Source organism: Bufo gargarizans, chromosome 9 (assembly GCF_014858855.1).
Source record: "Bufo gargarizans isolate SCDJY-AF-19 chromosome 9, ASM1485885v1, whole genome shotgun sequence".
Taxonomy (NCBI): Eukaryota; Metazoa; Chordata; class Amphibia; order Anura; family Bufonidae; genus Bufo; species Bufo gargarizans.
This window is the reverse complement of record NC_058088.1, coordinates 34,919,541-34,941,811: the sequence shown is the minus strand read 5'-3', so window position 1 is coordinate 34,941,811 and position 22,271 is coordinate 34,919,541. Positions and strand designations below refer to the sequence as shown.

At 43.1% G+C, this 22,271-nt stretch overlaps 1 protein-coding gene across 1 annotated transcript in view; it reads left to right on the top strand.

Moving 5' to 3' along the window:
• LOC122919762 (sodium- and chloride-dependent neutral and basic amino acid transporter B(0+)-like) overlaps positions 1 to 13,981 on the top strand; it is a 73,681-nt gene extending 59,700 nt beyond the window's left edge. The window contains exons 12-14 of the mRNA XM_044268947.1: positions 11,132 to 11,241; positions 11,816 to 11,983; positions 13,736 to 13,981. Coding sequence (XP_044124882.1) covers positions 11,132 to 11,241; positions 11,816 to 11,983; positions 13,736 to 13,981 — 524 coding nt within the window. The remainder of the gene's footprint in view (positions 1 to 11,131; positions 11,242 to 11,815; positions 11,984 to 13,735) is intronic.
• The last annotated feature ends 8,290 nt before the right edge of the window (positions 13,982 to 22,271 follow it).

The window sequence follows — 22,271 nt, the reverse complement described above, 5'->3', positions numbered from 1 at the left end:
GCTCCCTAAAGGCAGTAGACTTGACTAAATGGTACAGCAGTAACTGCACCACCAGCAACTTGGCCAGATGGGAATTAAGCTTGTGCACCATCGGATTGCTGGGCACATAGAGTTGTTTCCTGGCCGTGCATTCTGTTATCGATTGCTGATGATAGAGTGGAGCAGGGGTCTGAGCAGGAGAAGCAGAAAGGGATGATGACTATGTGAAAGACACCGTACTGCCCCCGCAAGAGGGAATAGAAGAAGGAGGGAACTCCTGCTGCAGTGGCTGGCTGCCACCTCTGTTTGCCCATGGAATAGGCTGATGCAGCTTCATGTGGTTTGATAGAGCTGTGGTGCCTACGTTTGTGTTTGCCTGAGCACGTTTTATTTTGCTCTTGCACAGCTTGCACAAGGCAATGATTTTGTCTTCTGGCAGCATGGATAAAAACTTCCAGACAGGGGATACTCGCACAGAGCTAGAGGCAGCCGAGCTTGCCTTTGCTCTGGCATGTTTTGGATCTAACCCACCCACTGCATCAGCAGCATCACCAAATCCCAAATCAGACATGATCCTGGCTGTACTTTGGGAGGTACATGGCTTTTTATTGCTGCCACCATCACCCTCCTCCTCTGATGTGGCCTCTTCCTCAGAACCCTGAACCAGCTCCCAGGTCCTTTCCAGCACACAATTGTCATCATGATTTTGCTTTCTCCCTTTCACTTCTATCAGACTGTGGGATATCATGGTGGTTTCTTTTGACCCCCCCTCCCCTGTTCTTCCACTGTTGCTGCCTCCAACGCCAATAGCGCCATCACCCTCCTCTTTTGATGTTGCCTCTTCCTCAGAACCCTGAACCAACTCCCAGGTCCTGTCTAGCACACAATTGTCATCATGATTTTGCTTTCTCCCTTTCACTTCTTTCAGACTGTGGGATATCATGGTGGTTTCTTTTGGCCCCCCTCCCCTGTTCTTCCACTGTTGCTGCCTCCAACGCCAATAGCGTGGCTACAGGGGCCACGGCCACTACTACTACCAACAGCAACATGGTTATGCCTGGAGTCTGCAGCCTCCACATCCACCACCTCCCCAGGACAGTACAAACGCTGATTGCTCTCACATAACTTGTCAATAAGAAAAGTCTCTTGACTATCTGCCATAGGGCATAGTTGGGTTTTCTTGCCACATCTTAGGAAAAAGGAAGGCACCCCTATAGGAACGGGCAGTGAATGCTGAGAGGACTCTAGTGAAAGCCTTCTTTGGGACTGCAAGGAGGAGGAGCAGGAGGAAGGAGGAGGAGGTCTGGATAGTTGTTGCTGCTACTACCCACATTCTGGCTCTGGGTCTTTCGTTTGGAACCCTTTCATAGCCCAGACACATTTGGGCCTCTCATACTTTTGTGTGCTAGCCTGTTGTTGATCAGCTATATGCTCATTAAATGAAATTGAACAAGTCCTAAAAAAAAAATTTCAACCGTGTGGAAATAGAATTCACAGAAATGGACGATTGAGGTCTGATGCTCAATTTCTCAGTATCACTTACTAATAGATTGCTGTCCTACCCTGTGTCTTGTCCTAATCACATATATATGCTGATTTAATTAAATTGAACAAGTCCTAAAACAATTTAAAATTTTAACAGTATGGAAATAGAATTCACAAAACAACTGCACGTAAACAGATTGAAGCTCAGTTTCAACTTAACATACACAGGTGGATTGCTGCCACACCATTGGTATTGCTGCAGTAATCATGTATATATGCTGCTTAATCAAATTGAAAGCACCCCCTAAGAAAAATTAAATTGCAACCATGTGGAAACTGAAAATATGTAAATGGACAACTGAGGCTTAAAGCTCAATTTCAACTTAATACACACAGGTAGACTGCTGCCACATCGTAGGTATTGCTGCAGTAATGACATATATATGCTGTTTAAATAAATGGAACCCACATAAAAGAATTTAAATTGCGACTATGTGGAAACTGAAAATATGTAAATGGACAACTGAGGATTGACACTCAAATTTAGAACACACGGGTAGAGTGCTGCCACGCTGTGGATATTGCCACAATAATCACTGCGTTAAGCAATGTGCTGCTGCTCATAGTTTTACACATTATGTTGCAGCCAAGGTAGAGGGCTCTACCCTCATTCACAGCCCAGCATGGAATGGCGTTCTGCTCGTTCTGCTAGGGCAACTCCCTGTTTGCTGCAACATTGATTGGCTCACTTAAGCTGTCTGTAATTTTAGTGGACTCGTCCCAAACAATCCCAGGAAGATTTGGGTTTGTCTTCTGTTTGAAAAATAGCAAAGTTTGGACCAAACGCCGTTAGATCAGAACTGGTTCACTCATCCTTAGCCCTGCCCCTTCCTGGTTAGGAGTGTCTGGTTACAGACTATTCTGGTTGTATCAGCCAGTGATTCTGGTCGCCTCTTGGAGGTTTTTAGCCTGTTTGGTGATTCCTGCAGTTAAACAGGCCATTCCTAAGGAAAACACCATTCCTAAGACTGAAAGCTGCTGGAGAAGCAACTGAAATGAAACACTACCCTAAGAGAAGGAGAACACACATTTATAGATGATTGAGAACCAAGGCCACGGTGGACAGACAGTAAAGTTACTTTTGTTTATGGCAAAAAACTTTACTGCATGTGGAAAGCGTTAATTGCGTCCAACACCTGCTACACCTTGAAATGGACTAGTCATCTGGATTTAAGTTCTTCACCTTGCAGACTGGGAATTGCAGAGATTGTTAATGAGAATGGAATTGTGCACCCTCACTACAGTTTTGCCCACATTATGTCCCCTTACAGTAGTAAGGTATGCAATTTTTGTGCCCCTTCACAGTAGTTATGCACACCTTTCTTCCACTCACAGTAGTTATGCCCACCTTTGTGCCCCTTCACAGTAATTACCCCACCTTTGTGCCCATTCACAGTAATTATGCCCACCTTAGTGCCCCTTCACAGTACTTATGCCCACCTTTGTGCCCCCTCAGTATAGTTATTTCCTGCTTATGTCCCTCTTTGGCCCCTAATGCCCTCCCCAGCTACATAAAAAACACAAATACTCAATTGTTTTGCTGATGATCTGCAAATCTAGCACAGTTCCTCGCACACAGCCCGCGGTGTGATGTATGTCTGCTGGGGATCAGCTGAAAGGTGAAGCAGGGAACAAATGGCTTCTGCTACACCACCTGAGTGAATTGCCCGGCGAGTGCACTCCCCCAGTCGGCTGCCCTCCTCACTACGCCACTGCTTTGGAACTACCTGCCTATTGCTGCTATATGTACGGCAACTCCCATCATCTATTCAGTAAATAAATACTTTTTTATTATTCCCAAATGCACCTGTTCATGGACTTCAACATCCATCTGCTGGCCCTACACCTACCTCGCACCCTGTCATCAACAAGGGCAACCCAAATACCACCAGACAGGACACCCCAAATGTCCAGGGTGTGCTCCAAGGGAAGAAAGGGTGCATACCCCCAACAGTGCACAGTCAAGGGAGCACCAGGGTGAGAACTGCCACTGTGAGAACTACCGCCCTCATCATTGCACCTACCACAACCACTCTCCTCCTCTCACTCTCCCCTCCTGGGCTCATTGTATATCCAGTATGGACCCTTAACATTTCATGTGTGCTATATAATAGGTCCATACTACCTGGTTCTATAATATGACAGTGAGCATGAACCCTTAAATAGCAAACGATTAAAAACAAAGAGTACAAACAGACATTGCATTGCAGCTTTTAAGGCTTGAGGAAAGTGCAAGTAACCCCTAGAGACATGGCATACACATATCAAAGGTTGAGAACCTACATTTTCTGACACTTTAAATGTACAATGAGATTATTGTAATGACAATATTACAAATGATAAAAATAAGGATAGCTGAAGGTAAAGGGTCTGTCCAGGAAGTAGACAGGTAGTAACTCATTTTTCTATGACTCTATTATAGAATCCTTAAAGGGGTTGTTCCACGATTAATGTAAAAAATGAAATCCAGACACGGTGTGGTACATGATAATCTCTTTCCAACAAAGATAGAACCAGCCCTGTACCTCACATAGATCCAGAGATCTCCCCATTCATTGCTCCAATTGCTCTGCTAGATTTATTTCAAGCAGGCGGCTCAGGGGGTGTGTCCTGTTCTCTGCAGCTGGTGGCAGTTGAAATATGGAGCGTCTGATGTGAGACGTTAGGCCCCGCCCCTCCGCTCCCCCGGCACGCCGGCTGTCCTGTCCTGTCTGCTCGCTCCTGCTTGCTCCTGCTAAGCCGCTATGCTGAGGCAAGCGGGGGGACGTTAACACCAATACCGCTGATACCGGAGATCTGATGCTGTCACCTGGTCTGTGAAGGAGGCGTAGATGGGGATGCCATGGTCCGCAGGCGGTGTGGAAGGATACCCGACGCTGAAATCGGAGCACTGATACCTGGGCTTGCCGCTTACAGGAGGAGCCGCTGCTGCCCGTAGGTGCCGAGGAATGAGCCGCAGGTGCTGTGGAATGGCGGACTTGAGCCAGAGGAGGTCGTGAGTTGCACATGTGTGCTAGAGCTTGTAACATTTGTTTAAGGCTCTTTTGGGGATGTTTGTTCTCCCCCTTCTAGAGCATGCTGGAGCGGGACTTTGAGGATTCCTATAGGAGTTGTTGGCTTCGAGCCTCATGCAGAGGGTAACAGGGGTGAAGATACTTTGATAGCTGCGGACTCCAGGGTACAGCCCCCGGTCTATTTGTATCCTTGGAAGAATTTTGGGAGGAATAGAGTGAAAAAAAAAAATGAGAGAAGCGCGAGTGAAGGAAAAAAAAATAACAAGTAGGAGCGAATATACCGTGTTTATTACTGAGTATACTGCTCACCAGTCGGCTTATTGGTGTTTAAGCCCCTATTTGTTACCTCAATTTTTTGACCCCGAGACTCCGACTCTAATCCTCTGAAGAAGTTCTTCCAAAAAGGGATTAACCTCATTTCAACATCTCTAAAACTCTCCCTATTATAGGTTCAAAGTTAAACTAACCTTACTAAAAAAAATTGGGACTAATTACGCTTTTTTCATATGTTTGGACTATAGGCCTTTGGTTCCTGGCTCTTTTTGAGAGGCATAGGCTTAAGGATTATTTAACATTGTGTAATTATTATTTTTTTCCCGGACTAACTAGTGTTTAGATATGGTTTAATTTATTGTTTATTGTTTGTTTCTTGATGTTTACGACTAATTTGAAAAAGGGGAAATATTTTTTTTTTTTTTTTTTGCCTTATTATTACTTTTACTAACAACTTTGTAACTAACTGTCTGATAAGATAGGTAGGGGGAGGGGAGAGAGGAGGAAGAGAAGGGAATAGAGGTGATTTTTTCCAAGGGCTTATATAGTAAAGGGCGCGGGAAAGTTAAGAAATTGAAAATGCCGTCAAAAAGAAGGGAGGAACAGCGTGGCCCTACAGGGAGTATCGCTAGGCGATCAGTAACAGGGCTAGAAAGTGGATCTAAGCAACAGGGTTTAAATAAATACTTGTTCCCTCACTCACCAGGGCCTAGATCTCCACAAAAAGAAAAAAATGCAGATGTTAGACTTCAGGGCCCAACACATGAGATAACACCTGAGGGCGGAGAGGGGGAGAGGGGAGCCCCAGTGACATATACCGAAACAGATGTAAGAATGGTGCAGGACATACTTTGCACTGTTTCACGGATGGAAAACTTAATGGGTAATTTGGTAACGCAGCTTGGGGCAGTGCAAACTGATGTTATGGTGATACGAGATGAAATGGAGAAAGTAAGGCAGCGCTTGTATGAGATGGAGAAAAGGATCCCTACCCTAGAGCAATCTGTGCAGAAGTTAGAGAAGGAGGTGGTATCTTTAAAACAGATAAATGGTAAGATGGAACAAAAACTGGTTGATCAGGAGGACAGATTAAGAAGATCTAATATAAGATGTGTGGGGGTCCCAGAACGAGCAGAGGGAGAGAATTGTACTGAATTTATGGAGAAATGGATAAGGGAGAATAGCAAAGAGGGTACTCTCTCCCCCTTATTCTCTATTGAAAGAGCACACAGGGTCCCCACAAAAAATAGGGTCCCAGGGGACTATCCTAGGCCTATATTGGTGAAATATTTATCGACTAAGGACCGTGATGGATTATTATATGACGCCAGAACTTCAGATAAATATCATATACAGGGTGTAAAGATTAAACTTTTTCCAGACTACTCATTTAGTACTAATGCACAAAGGAGAGAATTTATAACTGTTAAAAAAAGACTAAGGGAGGCAGCTCTTCCCGGCGAAATTAAGGGTGGAGTATAAAGGCAGGAGCATTTTTTTCCAGACTCCGGAAGAAGTCAGTGAATGGGCGGATGGGGAGGGCCTCTGAGGCCGGGGGTGGGGGAGGGGAAAGGGGTCTTTATGCTAAGTTATGGAGTCGCCCAGACTGCTTGGATAGGGGGGGGGGTAAGTACGGGATGTGGGAGGGGGGGACGTGTGTGTTTTTTTTTTTTCTCTTCTTCCTCCCCCTCTGCTAGAAGATGGTTAGGATCCTTTCATTGAATGTGAGAGGGCTTCGTGAGAGGGTTAAAAGATACGCTATCCTTGAGTGGATGAAGAGGTTTCTGCCGGCCATCATCTGTCTCCAGGAGACACATTTGGATAAGGAATCAGTAAGGTGGTTGGAGAGGAGATGGATGGTGGAGGGATATCATTTGGTGTATACTACCTATTCCAGAGGGGTCTCAATTCTGGTACATAAGAAGATTAAATTTGAAGTTGTGGCATGTGAGGCCGATGACTGTGGCAGATACCTCTTCTTACATTGTTATATAGAAGGGATTAAAACTGTAATTGCTAATATATACGTATATCCCACCACCTTACAAGCCAGATGTATTGTATCAATTGTATGGATTTACGTTGAATAAGCAGGAATGTATATTGATTGCAGTGGGTGATTATAATGCGGTTATGGATCCACTCAGGGATAGAACTTCTGGCAGAGGGGGAGGAGCACAAAATGTAGACTTATGTAAGCTAGCCCTGGAATTTAATTGGGTAGACGTGTGGCGCGCCCAGAATCCGGGTGAAACTATGTACTCCTGTTATTCAAAAACACATCAAACCTGGTCAAGAATAGATATGCTTTTCGGAAATAAAAATTTAATTTCCCAAAACAGAATTAGGATCAAGTATATACCTATGGCTTTGTCAGACCATAATGCAATGGTAATTGACTTAGACTTGAATAAAAAGAGCACTGTCCCGCTGTTCAAGTTTAACCCTCATTGGTTGTTTTTGATCACAGATAATGAGAGTATAATAGAGGAGTTACATTTTTTTTTAAAGTGAATACTGGTTCTGCCAATAGATTAATGGTTTGGGACACGGCTAAGGCATTTTTGAGAGGAGTGTTGTTAAAAATGGTAAATTATTGGAAGAAAAGTGTTAGAGAGAAAGGGAATCTATTGGAAAAGAAATTACAAGAAGCAGCAACGGTATGTAAAAGGTACCCCACTGATTTCAATAAGATTGTTTGGGAGGAAGAGCAAGAAAAATTAAAAATATATCAGTTAGAAAAAACTAGGAAAGAATTGCTTTTTCAAGGGATCCGGTTAGCTTCGGAGGGTGAAAAGGTTGGTAAACTTTTAGCAAATATAGTGAGAAATCAAAAAGGGAAATCATGGATCGGGGCAATTAAGGATAATACGAGTAAATTGGTTAGTACACCGGAAGGTATTAAAAAAGTGTTCGTGGAGTACTTCCTAGAGCTTTACAAGTCTAGGGTACAATATTCAAAACAAGAATTAGATTTATACCTAGATAAGATTCCTTTTAGTAAGATATCCCAGGCCCAAAAAGAATATTTAGAAAAAGAAATATCGGTGGCAGAAATAAATTCAGTGTTGGGGAAGGTAAATGCCGAAAAAGCACCAGGGGGTGATGGGCTCCCTTTTGAAATATATAAAACCTTCTCCCAGGTTTTAGTACCTGAGTTAAAAATAACACTGGATGAATCCCGGAAACTGGGTGATCTACCGGACTCCATGAAGGAAGCAATTATTACATTAATTCCAAAAAAGGGAAAAGAACAACTAGATCCCGGGTCATACAGGCCAATATCTCTTCTTAATACTGATGTAAAAATTTTGGCAAAGGTCTTGGCGGATAGGCTGACAAAGGTTATTACAGGAATAATAAATAAAGATCAGACAGGCTTTATTCCGGGTAGAACAATATATTCAAATATATTGTTCCTTAATATTGAAGCTAATACATCAGACGTAGGGGAGAAAGTGATACTTTCATTGGATGCCCAAAAGGCATTCGACTGTATTGAATGGGAGTATTTATGGACAGTATTAAAAAGGGTTGGAATAGGGGAGGGATTTATAAGATGGATCCAGTTAATATATCTTAACCCAAGGGCCAGAGTAGTGGTGGATGGGAGCTTGTCCCTGCCGTTTGCCCTATACCGGGGCACTAGGCAGGGATGCCCTCTCTCCCCACTGTTATTTGCTATAGCAATTGAGCCTTTGGCAAATATAATAAGAAATGATAGGGAGATTAAAGGGTTTCAATATCTGGGTGGAGAGGAAAAAATGTTAATGTATGCGGATGATATTTTACTTTTTTGCAGAATACTGGGGATCAGTTCAATAGAGTGATAGAAATAATAGATACGTTTGGTTTGTTTTCTGGTTTAAATATTAATTGGGGGAAATCACACATGTTAATATTAGGAGATGGTCAATCACAGGGAGACTTACGGGTTCACGTTCTAAAAAAAAAAGAGAAATTCAAATATCTCGGTATACAAATTTCTGGAAATATAGAAGAGTATGAGAAATTAAATGTTCTCCCCTTAATAAAAGAATTAAGAACTAAAATACATATATGGAAAAGACTACCAATGTCAATACAAGGTCGGGTAAATTTAATAAAAATGGTCTTTCTCCCAAAAATACTCTATGTCTTGCAAAATGCTCCAGTGAGAATACCACAGAGTATTTTTAAGCTATTTGATATCCTAATGGGGGAATTTATTTGGAAGGGAGCTATCCCTCGGATAAAGAAAGAAGTTCTTCAGCTTCCAGTGCGGGATGGAGGATTAGCGGTTCCCAATCTGTTTTTCTATTATCTAATAACACAATATGGGAATATAAAGGGTAGTTTAGAAAGTTTGGCGGTTAGTCAAGAAATAAATAGATGGGGTTGGAAAGAGGAGTGGAATCAGTTAGAGGTGCTGGAATCAGGTTTTTTGGGAAAAAAAACACTGGTAATAGAATATTAAATTTAATGGATTACGTATGGGGGGAAATTAAAAAAATATTAGAGATTAAAGGTATAGAGATTAAAGGCACTATACACTGATTTGGAAAAATTTTAATTTAAAGGAATTAGAAACGATTAGGGTTTATATAGATTGGGAAAAAAAAGGAATGAAATATATAGATCAGATTTTCAAGGAAGACAACTTGAAGGACTTTAATACAATGGTAACGGAATTTGGGATTCCCCATAGAGATATGTATAAATACTTTCAGCTTAGGAATGCGCTGCGGACAGTGGATCAAGAGGATAGGTATAGAAGGGAAAAATCGGATATGCTGGACAAATTTATTAGAGGGGAAGGAGGAGGAACAACCGCAAGGAGATATGGGATTCTGATGGAGGGAAGGAAAAAAAGGATTATAATGCCGGCCGTAAGAAAATGGGAGAAAGAACTAGAATCTTTTACGGAGGAGAAATGGAGAGATGCCCTCAGAAATTATGCGAGGGTCTCTGATAGGGGCTCATATAAGATTTCACAATTCTTCATATTGCATAGATTACATAGGTCTCCATGGATGTTGAAAAGAATGGGTGTGAGGGAGTCAGATAAGTGTTTAAAATGTCGGGATGAAAAAGCCGATTTAATACATTGTTTTTGGAGATGCCCCAAACTCTTCAGATACTGGATAGAAATACTAGAAATCATATTTTTGCGTCTGAAAGTTCGGCTGCCCTATGACCCAGTCATTTGGATTTTGGGGGCAACTGAACATTTGAAGTTAGATAAAAAAATACGATCAGTTATGAATAAAGTATTATTTCAAGCCAGACTTGTTATACTTAGGAAATGGATAACGGCCGATCCACCGACAGTGGGACAGTGGAAAAAAGCAATAGATAATTTAATTATAGAAGAACGTGTGATGGAGAGTTATAGTAAAAAATGGCAAAATTCGGATGAAGTATGGAAAAATTGGTTACTTTAGGGCTGGATGTTGTGTTTTTTTATTTTTTTTTCTCTTTCACGTCCCCCCCCCCCTTCCTCTCCCTATGGGTAGTGGGAGGGAATAAATAAAATTAAAATTATTATTATGAATGGTTAATATCTATGTCTTTTTGATATTGGATTGATGTATTTTTCGGATGTTTTTTTTTCTATGAAATTGAAATAAAGACTAATTTAAATTTTAAAAAAAAACCTAGAGACATGGCATACACATATCAAAGGTTGAGAACCTACATTTTCTGACACTTTAAATGTACAATGAGATTATTGTAATGACAATATTACAAATGATAAAAATAAGGATAGCTGAAGGTAAAGGGTCTGTCCAGGAAGTAGACAGGTAGTAACTCATTTTTCTATGACTCTATTATAGAATCCCTAAAGGGGTTGTTCCACGATTAATGTAAAAAATGAAATCCAGACACGGTGTGGTACATGATAATCTCTTTCCAACAAAGATAGAACCAGCCCTGTACCTCACATAGATCCAGAGATCTCCCCATTCATTGCTCCAATTGCTCTGCTAGATTTATTTCAAGCAGGCGGCTCAGGGGGTGTGTCCTGTTCTCTGCAGCTGGTGGCAGTTGAAATATGGAACTGAGCATGTGCGTCCACCTGAGAAAGGTGAACAGAGAAATTAGAAAAATAGCAAACATCAGGTGTTGCTATGCAAATAGATTTTATTGAATAAATCAGCTACAGACTCACTGAGATCCAAATGTTGGCTTAAAAACTAAACATGTTTAGTTGGGACAACCCATTTAAATTATCCACTGTTTGATCATTGTTCCTTTTTGCATATCCCGCTCATTATTACTCATCTCACTTTTTCTTGCATTTTCCTGATAAAGTTCAGATTCATTTTTCTCCTTAACAGGTGGCAATAGGGTTATCTTGGATATAGAAATGATGATTGGTAAGAAGCACTGGATCTTCTGGTTGTGGTGGAGAGCCTGCTGGTATTTTGTGTCTCCTGTGCTCTTAGCTGTAAGTGCATGACCATCTTCTAGATAATGGCATAATAAATTATATGTCAAGTTTATTCAGTTACGATACCATTAAAACCTAGACATCTAATCAGAGAAGAACTCAAATTCAGTTTTCTGTTTTGTAGGAGTAAGTGACCAATTAAAACCACTGTCAGAAATGAATTATCATCCTAACAAATTACAACTGTTTCTGTATCCTTATCATATTTACAATGTGTAGCAGTCTTATCATTATTCCATTGCAAATCTCATTGCAGGAAGGGTTCAGCTGCAGCACCTCCACAGGTGAAAAGAAGCACTGCACGGCTCCTGTGGAAATCAGTAAACTGTCCATGCAATGCACGGACATGTAAAATCATACAGAGAGACAAGTCTTTGTAGCTGCTCTGTACTCGGGCTGATAGCGGGACCCCTCTTTATCTATTAACTCTGAGATTCCCAATTGAGTATCTGAAAATGGTTTCCTAATACAGATAATTCCTAAAACCAATTTTACTAGCAAAAAACTGAATTAACCTGCAAAACATTTCATTTGACTACTGTATCACAGACATGTTTTGTACTTCTTCCAGGTGATTTTGGTTTGGTCACTGGTAACATTTGAAGCCCCCAAACATAATGGTGTTGATTATCCTAAATGGGGAGTAACTCTGGGATTCCTCATGGTTGTCTTCTGCCTCATATGGATTCCTATTATAGCAGTTGTCAAGATAATCCAAGCTGAAGGAAATATTTTCCAGGTCGGTATATAATGGATATGTTCAGTGGTGGAGGGTGTTTTCTTTTATTTTTGCTATGTTTTAGCAGTTTTCATTATTATTATTATCATATTACATCCTTATAACATCCTAACATCAGAGGTTATCTCTGTTGCCTTGAAACCATAGACCAGGGATGGCCAACCTGAGGCTCTCCAGCGGTTGAAAAACTACAACTCCCAGCATGCCCAGACTACCTACAGCTATTGGTCTACAGCAGGGCATGGTGGCAGTTGTAGTTTTACAATAGCTGGAGAGCCGCAAGTCGACCAAGCCTGCCATAGACCATGAGGCTTTCCTAATCCTCTTCTTTGCATGGCCTTAACTTGGGTAATGTGTCAGCTTCCTAGAAGAATAAGATCCCAAGTCATAAAGGAGTTGTAATTTTATTTTATTTTAATTTATTGTCCAGCCAGCATCCTCATAGTTCTGTTCCAGTACCATAGCACCCAGGCTCTTTGCACTGGACCACCAGTCCCCATTTAGCAACTTCTGCAAAGACAAGGTCATGTTCACAGCTACGGCCAATGACTGGCCTCAGCCGTGATGTGTACCCAAGTGGCACATTGCTGCTGAGTCGCAAACCCATGAAGACGTATCACCATTGAGGTTAGCCATTGGCTGCAGCAGGGCATATGACCCAGAATTTGCAGAAGCTGACAAACACGGACCAGATATCCAGGGAAGACAGCACGAGACTCATGGAGCTGGAATGGAGCAAGTAAATCTGACTTTATCCACAGTTACCGTTAACTAGAGGGGGGGGGGGAACTGGATAACCCCTTTAAATAAGTATACTTGAGTAATACTTATGACCCATTGTCTATTTGAAATGAAATGCTACCAAGTTCATGCAACAGTTAATAGTGGACCAGTCGGCCTGTTTTCTAGGTCCTGCACCTACAGGATATCTTAAGAAAGTCTTTTAGATGAGATCTAAATGATAACCATCTAAGCTTCAGTATTTTGTTTGCAATGAAAGCAGGGCAGATGTGATACCTTAGGCACAAATATAGAGATGCAGCCGGTGGTAAACTTGACGATTTACAAGTTAAAGGGGTTGTCTGGGTTCAGAGCTGAACCCGGACATATCCTCATTTTCACCCAGACGGCCCCTCTGATATGAGCTTCGGAGCATTTCATGCTCTGATGCTCTCCCGTGCCCTGTGCTGTATCACGCAGGAAAAGGGCTTTTTTGTTTACATTTTTACACTGCTAGGTGGAGGCTTCCGCCTAGCAGTGTTGCTGGTAACATCTTTGGTTCTGATGGGCAGGTTTCAGCACTGCCCTAGCTGTTTTACAGGCTAGAACAGTGCTAAAGCCCGCCCATTAGTGCCAATGCCGTCACCGAGCTCACTGCTAAGAGGAAGTCCATACCTAGCTTTAAGCTTTACCCACAGAGAGCCCGGTACGTCACCGGATCTCCAAAAAAAGCCTTTGGCCTGCATGATTCAGCACAGGGCAAAAAAAGAGCATCAGAGCATGAAATGCTCTAATGCTCATATCAGGGGGGGGGGGGGGGGGGGCTGCCTGGGTGAAAATGGGGATATGTCCGGGTTCAGAGCTGACAACTCGGACAACTCCTTTAAGCAAAAAATTGTACAAAAAGGTTAGCTAACTCTTTCAATGTATTTCAAAAGACAGCACAAGATAACTCTGTGACGTGTTATCAGAATTATTTTAGCTCGGCTACATCTGTATAATTATATCAAGTTTATTGTTTCCCTCTTACAGCGTATTGTGAGTTGTTGTAGACCAGCTCAAAACTGGGGTCCGGCCTTTCCAAAAAATCGTGGTGAGAGGTATCAACATATGAAGGATGAAAGGGTGAAGAATGAAGACAAGGGGATGGAAATTACAGATAGAAAAGGGATCGAGCGATACACACAAATGAAAGAAGAGCCTGTGAAGCAGGAAGACAAAGAGCTGGAGACTCCAGGCATGAAAGGATTTAATAACCCATCATTTAAGAGTGAATGAAGATACTACATGTTTGCTTTTACTTTCATTATTTTTCTTATCCATAATAATACATTAAACAGATTTAAAAAAATTCAAATGAACATTTATACTCCGGGGCATAACAAGTAACTATAGTCAGGTCCATAAATATTGGGAAATCAACACAATTCTAACATTTTTGGCTCTATACACCACCACAATGGAACTGAAATGAAACGAACAAGATGTGCTTTAACTGCAGACTGTCAGCTTTAATTTGAGGTGATTTACATCCAAATCAGGTGAGCGGTGTAGGAATTGCAATAGTTTGGATATGTGCCTCCCACTTTTTAAGGAACCAAAAGTAAGGGAACAATTGGCTTCTCAGCTGTTCCATGGCCAGGTGTGTGTTATTCCCTCGTTATCCCAATTACAATAAGCAGATAAAAGGTCCAGAGTTCATTTCAATTGTGCTATTTGCATTTGGAATCTGTTGCGGTCAACTCTCAAGATGAGATCCAAAGAGCTGTCACGATCAGTGAAGCAAGCCATCATTAGGCTGAAAAAACAAAACAAACCCATCAGAGAGATGGCAAAAACATTAGGCATGGCCAAAACAACTGTTTGGAACATTCTTAAAAAGAAGGAACGCATCGGTGACCTCAGCAACACCAAAAGACACGGAAGACCACGGAAAACAACTGTGGTGGATGACCAAAGAATTCTTTCCCTGGTGAAGAAAACACCCTTCACAACAGTTCGCCAGACCAAGAACACTCTCCAGGAGGTAGGTGTATGTTTGTCAAAGTCAACAATCAAGAGAAGACTTCACCAGAGTGAATACAGAGGGTTCACCACAAGATGTAAACCATTTGTGAGCCTTAAAAACAGGAAGGCCAGATTAGAGTTGCCAAACGACATCTAAAAAAAGCCTTCACGGTTCTGGAACAACATCCTATGGACAGATGAGGCCAAGATCAACTTGTACCAGAGTGATGGGAAGAGAAGAGTATGGAGAACGAAAGGAACTGCTCATGATCCTAAGCATACCACCTCATCAGTGAAGCATGGTGGTGGTAGTGTCATGGCGTGAGCATGTATGGCTGCCAATGGAACTGGTTCTGTTGTATTTATTGATGATGTGATTGCTGACAAAAGCAGCAGGATGAATTCTGAAGTGTTTCGGGCAATATTATCTGCTCATATTCAGCCAAATGCTTCAGAACTCATTGAATTACCCCCCCCCCCCCTTTAAATTATACAGCTGAGGCACTATAGTCGTTACAGTACCTAAGGGATACAACATCTCAGTATTGAGTGACACTTGGCTATTATAGATCATCATGTCATCTATGTAGTATTATATATAAAATATATTACTTAGGGCAGTAGAGTTTAGAGCCCACTTAATATTTGTTTATTTATAAGTATCTCATCACTTTTATATAGCATTACATCTACTTATTTTAATTTGACTAGTCTTATTTTTAGATACTAATACTAATATCACTAATCACAGCACTCTTATGGTGCACAGATGACATGATGTACCGACGTCTAGTTTTAAGTGTTTGCGCAGCCGCTGTGTGCGCAGTATTCCCCTTGTTGAGAATCAAAGTCAGCGCGCATGCGCGGTTTAAAAGTCTGTGCGTATGCGCAGTTCAATCAAACGAGGCCTTGCGTTCTAAGTGTCGGTGCAGCTACTGAAAGGGCAAGACGTCACCGATGACGCTCTCAGTAAGCGACTTGGATGACGATGGACGCAGGGATGATGATATAGGTAGATGGCGCAGACTGGTAGCTCACTTTGTCATGGGTGTGTGGTTACAGACACATGATGTAGCTCATGTCACTTTTTTTTTTTTTTTTTCTCTTTATTGGTTTGGTAGTTGACCTCATCATGGGGGTGTGGTTACAGTCGCAGGCAGATGACAGGTACTCAGTCACTCATTGCACTGGGTGCAAAGTCTGTCAATCACATTACCCCCTATATAAACTTTCAGTCTGATAGGGTATTCATTGCTGCCCAAATCCTCTGAAGAAGCCAGTTATCTAGTGAAACATGTTGGGGGGCAGATTTAGCTTTTAAATCAGCGATCTACTCCACTGTCAGTTAGTTAGCAGTAGTCCGGATGGCCTACTTATAAAAGCTAGAGTAGTTTATCAGTGTGATATGGTATTCAAACCGTGAATGTTATGTACGCAGTGTGTACCACCAAAGGGATAGACAGAAGTCAGCTAACATATGGCATTATCCATGTGCCCTATTAGAAGTGGGAAGAGTGAGTTCAGCTCCCACAACTTAGCCTAGATGAAGGTGTCACTGCAAGCGACATGAAGGCAGCTAACTGCCTATAAGTGACAGGGGTGAGAGATAGTGCACGTGCTCTCCCTCCTGACTCACTGAGCATCATTTGACCACGCAGTGGAGTGTTTACTGTATTCTTAATCTTTTTCTATTATTTGGTTCATCAAGTAAAATTAAATAAAGGTATAAAGCACGTATTTTAACCCAAATAATAATAAAAGTGAAGTATTAAATTTTCACCTGGGACAAGATAGGTTCAACGCCTGCATAGGCATCTGTAAATAAACTATTTGATAAACCTTACCCAGGGTATGTCTTAAATATGAATAAAGAACTCATTGGATGGCGCTTCACAGTGCAGATGGACAATGACCCAAAGCATACTGCAAAAGCAACCAAAGAGTTTTTTAAGGGAAAGAAGTGGAATGTTATGCAATGGCCAAGTCAATCACCTGACCTGAATGCGATTGAGCATGCATTTCACTCGCTGAAGACAAAACTGAAGGGACAATGCCCCAAGAACAAGCAGGAACTGAAGGCAGTTGCAGTAGAGGCCTGGCAGAGCATCACCAGGGATGAAACCCAGCGTCTGGTGATGTCTATGTGTTCCAGACTTCAGGCTGTAATTGACTGCAAAGGATTTGCAACCAAGTATTAAAAAGTGAAAGTTTGATTTATGATTATTCTGTCCCATTACTTTTGGTCCCTTAACAAGTGGGAGGCACGTATGCAAACTGTTGTAATTCCTACACCATTCATCTGATTTGGATGTAAATACCCTAAAATTAAAGCTGACAGTCTGCAGTTAAAGCACTACTTGTTCGTTTCATTTCAGTTCCATTGTGGTGGTGTATAGAGCCAAAAATGTTAGAATTGTGTAGATGTCCCAATATTTATGGACCTGACTGTATGGCTTCAATAGCAGAACCTGGAATGGGACCCCACTCCAATATGACAACCATTTGTCCACGTCCTTTTTGATGCTTACGGTTTCCCATTGTGAGGACCACTGGTCCTGGTTTTATCTTAAAAACTGGATTGGAAAACTTTAACAAAATCTGACCATCTTCAGGCAGCCAAAGAGGATGATTCGGATCAATAAATCGATAAAGGATCTGCAGCAGTTGTGTCATTGGAGAGGTCATCAATATAAAAAAAATCAAACAACCCCTTTAAGACCGCAAATCACGGTGTGGTCCACGTGCGGTGTGGTCCACGTGCATTCTGCAATTTTTGCAGGACCCACTGTAAAAAAGCATATTCTTGTCCACAAAATGGACAAAAATAGGACAAGTTCTGTGGCCCAGCCTCATGGAAGTGGTCAGCAAATTGATGATGGCGGACCCAAAGAAATGAATGGGTCCATGTGAGATCCACAAAAAATGTGGATCGGACATGGGTCAAAAATACGGTCGTGTGCTTGAGGCCTAAGAGTTATAAAACAATTTAGGCTCTGTTCACACTTATGTGAACACACTCCGCATGAGTAACGAGTGAGCCTCAAGTGTATATGGCGTAAGTAGTCATAGGCTTCTGCTCACGGTATCTTTTTACCCTCGGTTGATGTGGTGTGCCATGACATGCTGGACCACAAGCAAAAAAGCAAAAAATGCTTACTGCATGGTATTTAATATTGTGGCCAGCGGCTGATGTATTGCACTTAAAAGTCTGTTACCTCCAAAATCAGTTTTAAAGTATATAACTGCCATGTAGGCTGCTGCTGGATCTTAGGTGTGTCTCAGTCTGGAGGAAAGGTAGACAGTGTGAAGTAAGGCTACTTTCACACTAGCGTTCGGGTTTCCGTTCGTGAGCTCCGTTTGAAGGAGCTCACGAGCGGACCCGAACGCAGCCGTCCAGCCCTGATGCAGTCTGAATGGAGGCGGATCCGCTCAGACTGCATCAGTCTGGCGGCGTTCAGCCTCCGCTCCGCTCGCCTCCGCACGGACAGGCGGACAGCTGAACGCTGCTTGCAGCGTTCGGGTGTCCGCCTGGCCGTTCGGAGGCGTGCGGATCCGTGCGGATCCGTCCAGACTTTCAATGTAAGTCAATGGGGACGGATCCGTTTGAAGATGCCACAATGTGGCTCAATCTTCAAGCGGATCCGTCCCCCATTGACTTTACATTGAAAGTCTGGACGGATCCGTACTAGGCTATTTTCACACTTAGCTGTTCTATGCTAAAAATAATGCAGACGGATCCGTTCTGAACGGAGCCTCCGTCTGCATTATTATGAGCGGATCCGTTCAGAACGGATCCGCCCGAACGCTAGTGTGAAAGTAGCCTAACACTGTCAGAGCATGCTACAACTGTTTGACCCAAGTCCGATATCTACCCCAACCATGGGATGATTACTTATTCAAGTAACTGATTAAGCCTGTGGCAGCCATCATAATACATACAACCTACCGTATATGCCGGCGTATAAGATGACTGGGCGTATAAGACGACCCCCAACTTTTACACTGAAAATATAGAGTTTGGGATATACTCGCCGTATAAGACTACCCCTTTTTCAACACACACCAAAGAAAAATTTAAAAAGCATTAGATCTGATTTCAATATGGTAATTTTAATTCAAATAAGTATGACATGATGTTTGTCATCAAACATGTAAAAATAAAACAGTGCAAGTGGATCAAACTTTTCCTAATTCGCTCTTAAGCTGAAAGGAAGGGAAATACAATAAACCCATGGGAGCTGCCATGCTGTCAACCAAACTGGAACTGATAGTGATAGGAGGAAGATAACGAACAATAGAGAAAGAGCAAGTCCCTGGGAGTTAGCAACGCCCATCATAACTGCTGGCATGACAGATTCCTTTTAAAATCCTTCAAAATCCTCTTGTTCTTCATCTGATATCATGAGTACATCAATGACATCTTGTGATACATTTGTAAGGCAGTCATCGTATGGATCGAATTCAGTATCAGATGGTGTGGTCTCAGCTTCAGCTTCCTCTTCATCTTGCCACAAGTAGTCGTTCTCCATACCATCTAATGAATTTGATATGCCACACTTTTTGAAAGACTTGATTACTGTTTCTGCATCAATATCATTCCAGGCTTTTATGACAAACTGGCACAAAACATCCAACTGTGGAGCACGCATGTTTCCTCCTTTTGTGAATGACTTTTTGCCACTAACCATCCATTCATTCCACTGTTCTCGAATGCGATCTTTAAATGGCTTGTTTAGGCACACATCCAGTGGCTGTACCAACGATGTCAATCCTCCAGGAATAACTGCTGCATTTGTGTTTAGTCTTGCAAGCCTATGCTTAGTGCTGGGGGTTAAATGAGCCCTGAACATATCCCACACCAGTAGACTACGTTTTTTAATAAGTCCACCTGGTCGCCTGCTCCATACATTATCGAGCCATAGCTTTACCCCTTCTTCATCCATCCATCCTTTTTCATTCACATGTACAAAACAACCAACAGGGAACTTGAGTTTCGGCATTGTTTTGCGTTTAATAATTATAATTGGTCTCAGTTTGGCACCATCAGCTGTGCATCCTAGTACCACTGTAAAACTGGACTTCTCATGTCCTGTTGTTTTAATTAAAACTGTTTTTTCACCTTTTTGATGGACAGTTTTATTTCCAACCATATCAAAATTCATTGGAGTTTCATCCATATTTTCAATACTACTTAACGCATAGCCATGTTTAGTGCGCTGTTGTATGATGTATCGATGGAAGCTATTTACTTTGCTATCAAGATCTGCAGGTAATTTTTGGGCAATTTTTGTCTTTTGCCTCAGTACCATATTATTGTAGTGTACGGGAGAGTAATACCCCGTCACTACTGAAGGGTCACTTGGGTATTGTCGTTCCCCCTGTATTTAAGGGGAGGTTGGTATAGAACATCTTGTCAATGTACTGCTATATATTTTCCTGTTACTGTGAAACGTGCATGTGCAGGCCGGCTAGGGTGTTATTCCAGCTCTGAGTCACTAGAGGGAGCTAGGGAGCCCTAGTCTATATAAGGCCCAGTCAGGAAGTAGTAAGCAGTCAGACAGTGGGAAGAGGAGTCAGAGATGATCCTGTGTCTGAGTAAAGTCAAGGCTATGGGCCTGTGAGAGAAGCGCAGGCCTGAAGCCTGCCGGCTAGGAGAGGGTGGTAAAGGCCCTGTAACCGGGTTCCAGTTTTGAGGAAAAGGTTCCCCTCCTGAGTCATCATCCATTGTAGAGGAAACATCGTAAGCACCAGCCAGGACACAGAATACCACAGAGGCCGATCAGATAAAGCAAGAGGTACTCAAGATAACAGAGGAGGTACTAGATAAGGACAGCTTCAAGGGTACGCCAGATAAAGGGCATTAGACCTTGGAGAGAGAGTCACATGTGTCAGGACCAGTCAGGAATAGTGTGCAAGCCGCCTGTACTGCATCTCCTGCAATCAACACTCTGTATTATTCATTGCTAAGATCGGCCATCCTGTAACTCCCAAGAACCACCTGTATTCTAATTGAAACCAACTGTCTTTCATGGAACGGCGCTTCAAACTGCGTCCATGTATTATTATTGCTGATATTCAGTAAAGTTCCAGTTTCTGTTGGCGATCCTGTGCTTGCCTCATTCTTCTACAATACCATACACGGCGTGTCACCGTTTAATTGACACTGGCGTCACGAACTGTTAAATACCTGCCTGTTCCAGTATTTGCCCCAATTGAAGACGACAGTGGATCCCAGGTTAGTGGTCAATCTGCACTACAAAGCCCAGCATACACTACTGACCCCCTGGGACACTGCATCGCTCTTTTTGGCGTCACGAACAGGATACGCATACTTCTGAAGTGCAGAGAAGTGTGAACTGTGTGCTTTAATTACTCCACCACCGTATTACAAAGACTGTAACCTTTATTTCTAAAATCTGTGGATTACAATTGCGCCTGGGAGGAATCAAAGACGCTATACTGTGTTGCGCTACCCCCAGAGGGAAAATCGCATTTGTGGACTGTGTTTTATTGGACTTTTCATCATCCTGCTTGCTGTCAGTGAATTGCGGCATCAGGACCCTTAAAATGGCCGCCGACGCCATGAGGCTTTTTACTGCGCCATCAGGATGTGCAGAGGCGCGAAGATTTGGCGCCGAAACCTTCCCAGAAGAAGGAGGAGACGATTGCCCTGGAGCGCCACCCACCTTGAGGAGTGATGACGTGGCTGAGTTCCTTGGTGAGTTACGCCTGGGAGGCGGGCCTCAGATTGAGGTAGACCAGTCCCGTGTAGGGGAGGAGTCAGTGTCGACTCTGCCGCCGATGAGTGAAGAGATGGCGTACGCGGAAGAGCCGGAGTTCGATACCACGTGCGCCGAGGCCTCGTGCGAGTGGGGCGCCACTCCTCCGGATTTTCCTGAGTTAGGGCCATGGGACCCTCTAGCCTGGACGGCCACCCCCTGGGCCCAGGCCATGGACTTAAGCATCACCCGTCCTGAGTCCCCACCGATCCGTCGCCGGCACGCAGAATGGCCGGCTATTATGGAGGAGTTGAGAGCCGCGGTGGCGAAAAAGAACACCAGCCGGAAAAGCGGTTTGAAGAGATGGCCAAGTCCATACAAGGAGACTCCTTTCCGGGTAAGCCCCAGCTAGAAAGGCGCCGCGGGATCGTGGTGTCCTTTGATAAGGAGAAAGGCTACGGGTTTATCCAGGAGTTGGGGACTGGCCGGGATTTCTATGTAAATCGGCGATCGGTGAAGCGGCACTACCTCCCGGAGCATCTCCATAATCTGACTATGGGAGAGATTGTAGAGTATACCCCCGCCGAAAGTCTAAGGGGCCCCTACGCTACCGCAGTGACTCGCCCGAAGGCGCCGGCTGAGAACTGGGACTCGGAGAAAGAGAGGTCAGAACCAGTTGAGACAGAGAGAACGCATGTGGAACAGGCCCGAACCACCCATCTGCATAGCCAAGCGTACCTCAGTCCCGACGTTTTCTGGGAACCCATCGTGCTGCAGGGGCTGGAGGAGCGGTATCCCCCTCCGGATGCAGTGAGACGTGAGGAAGAGAAGGAGCGGCAGGA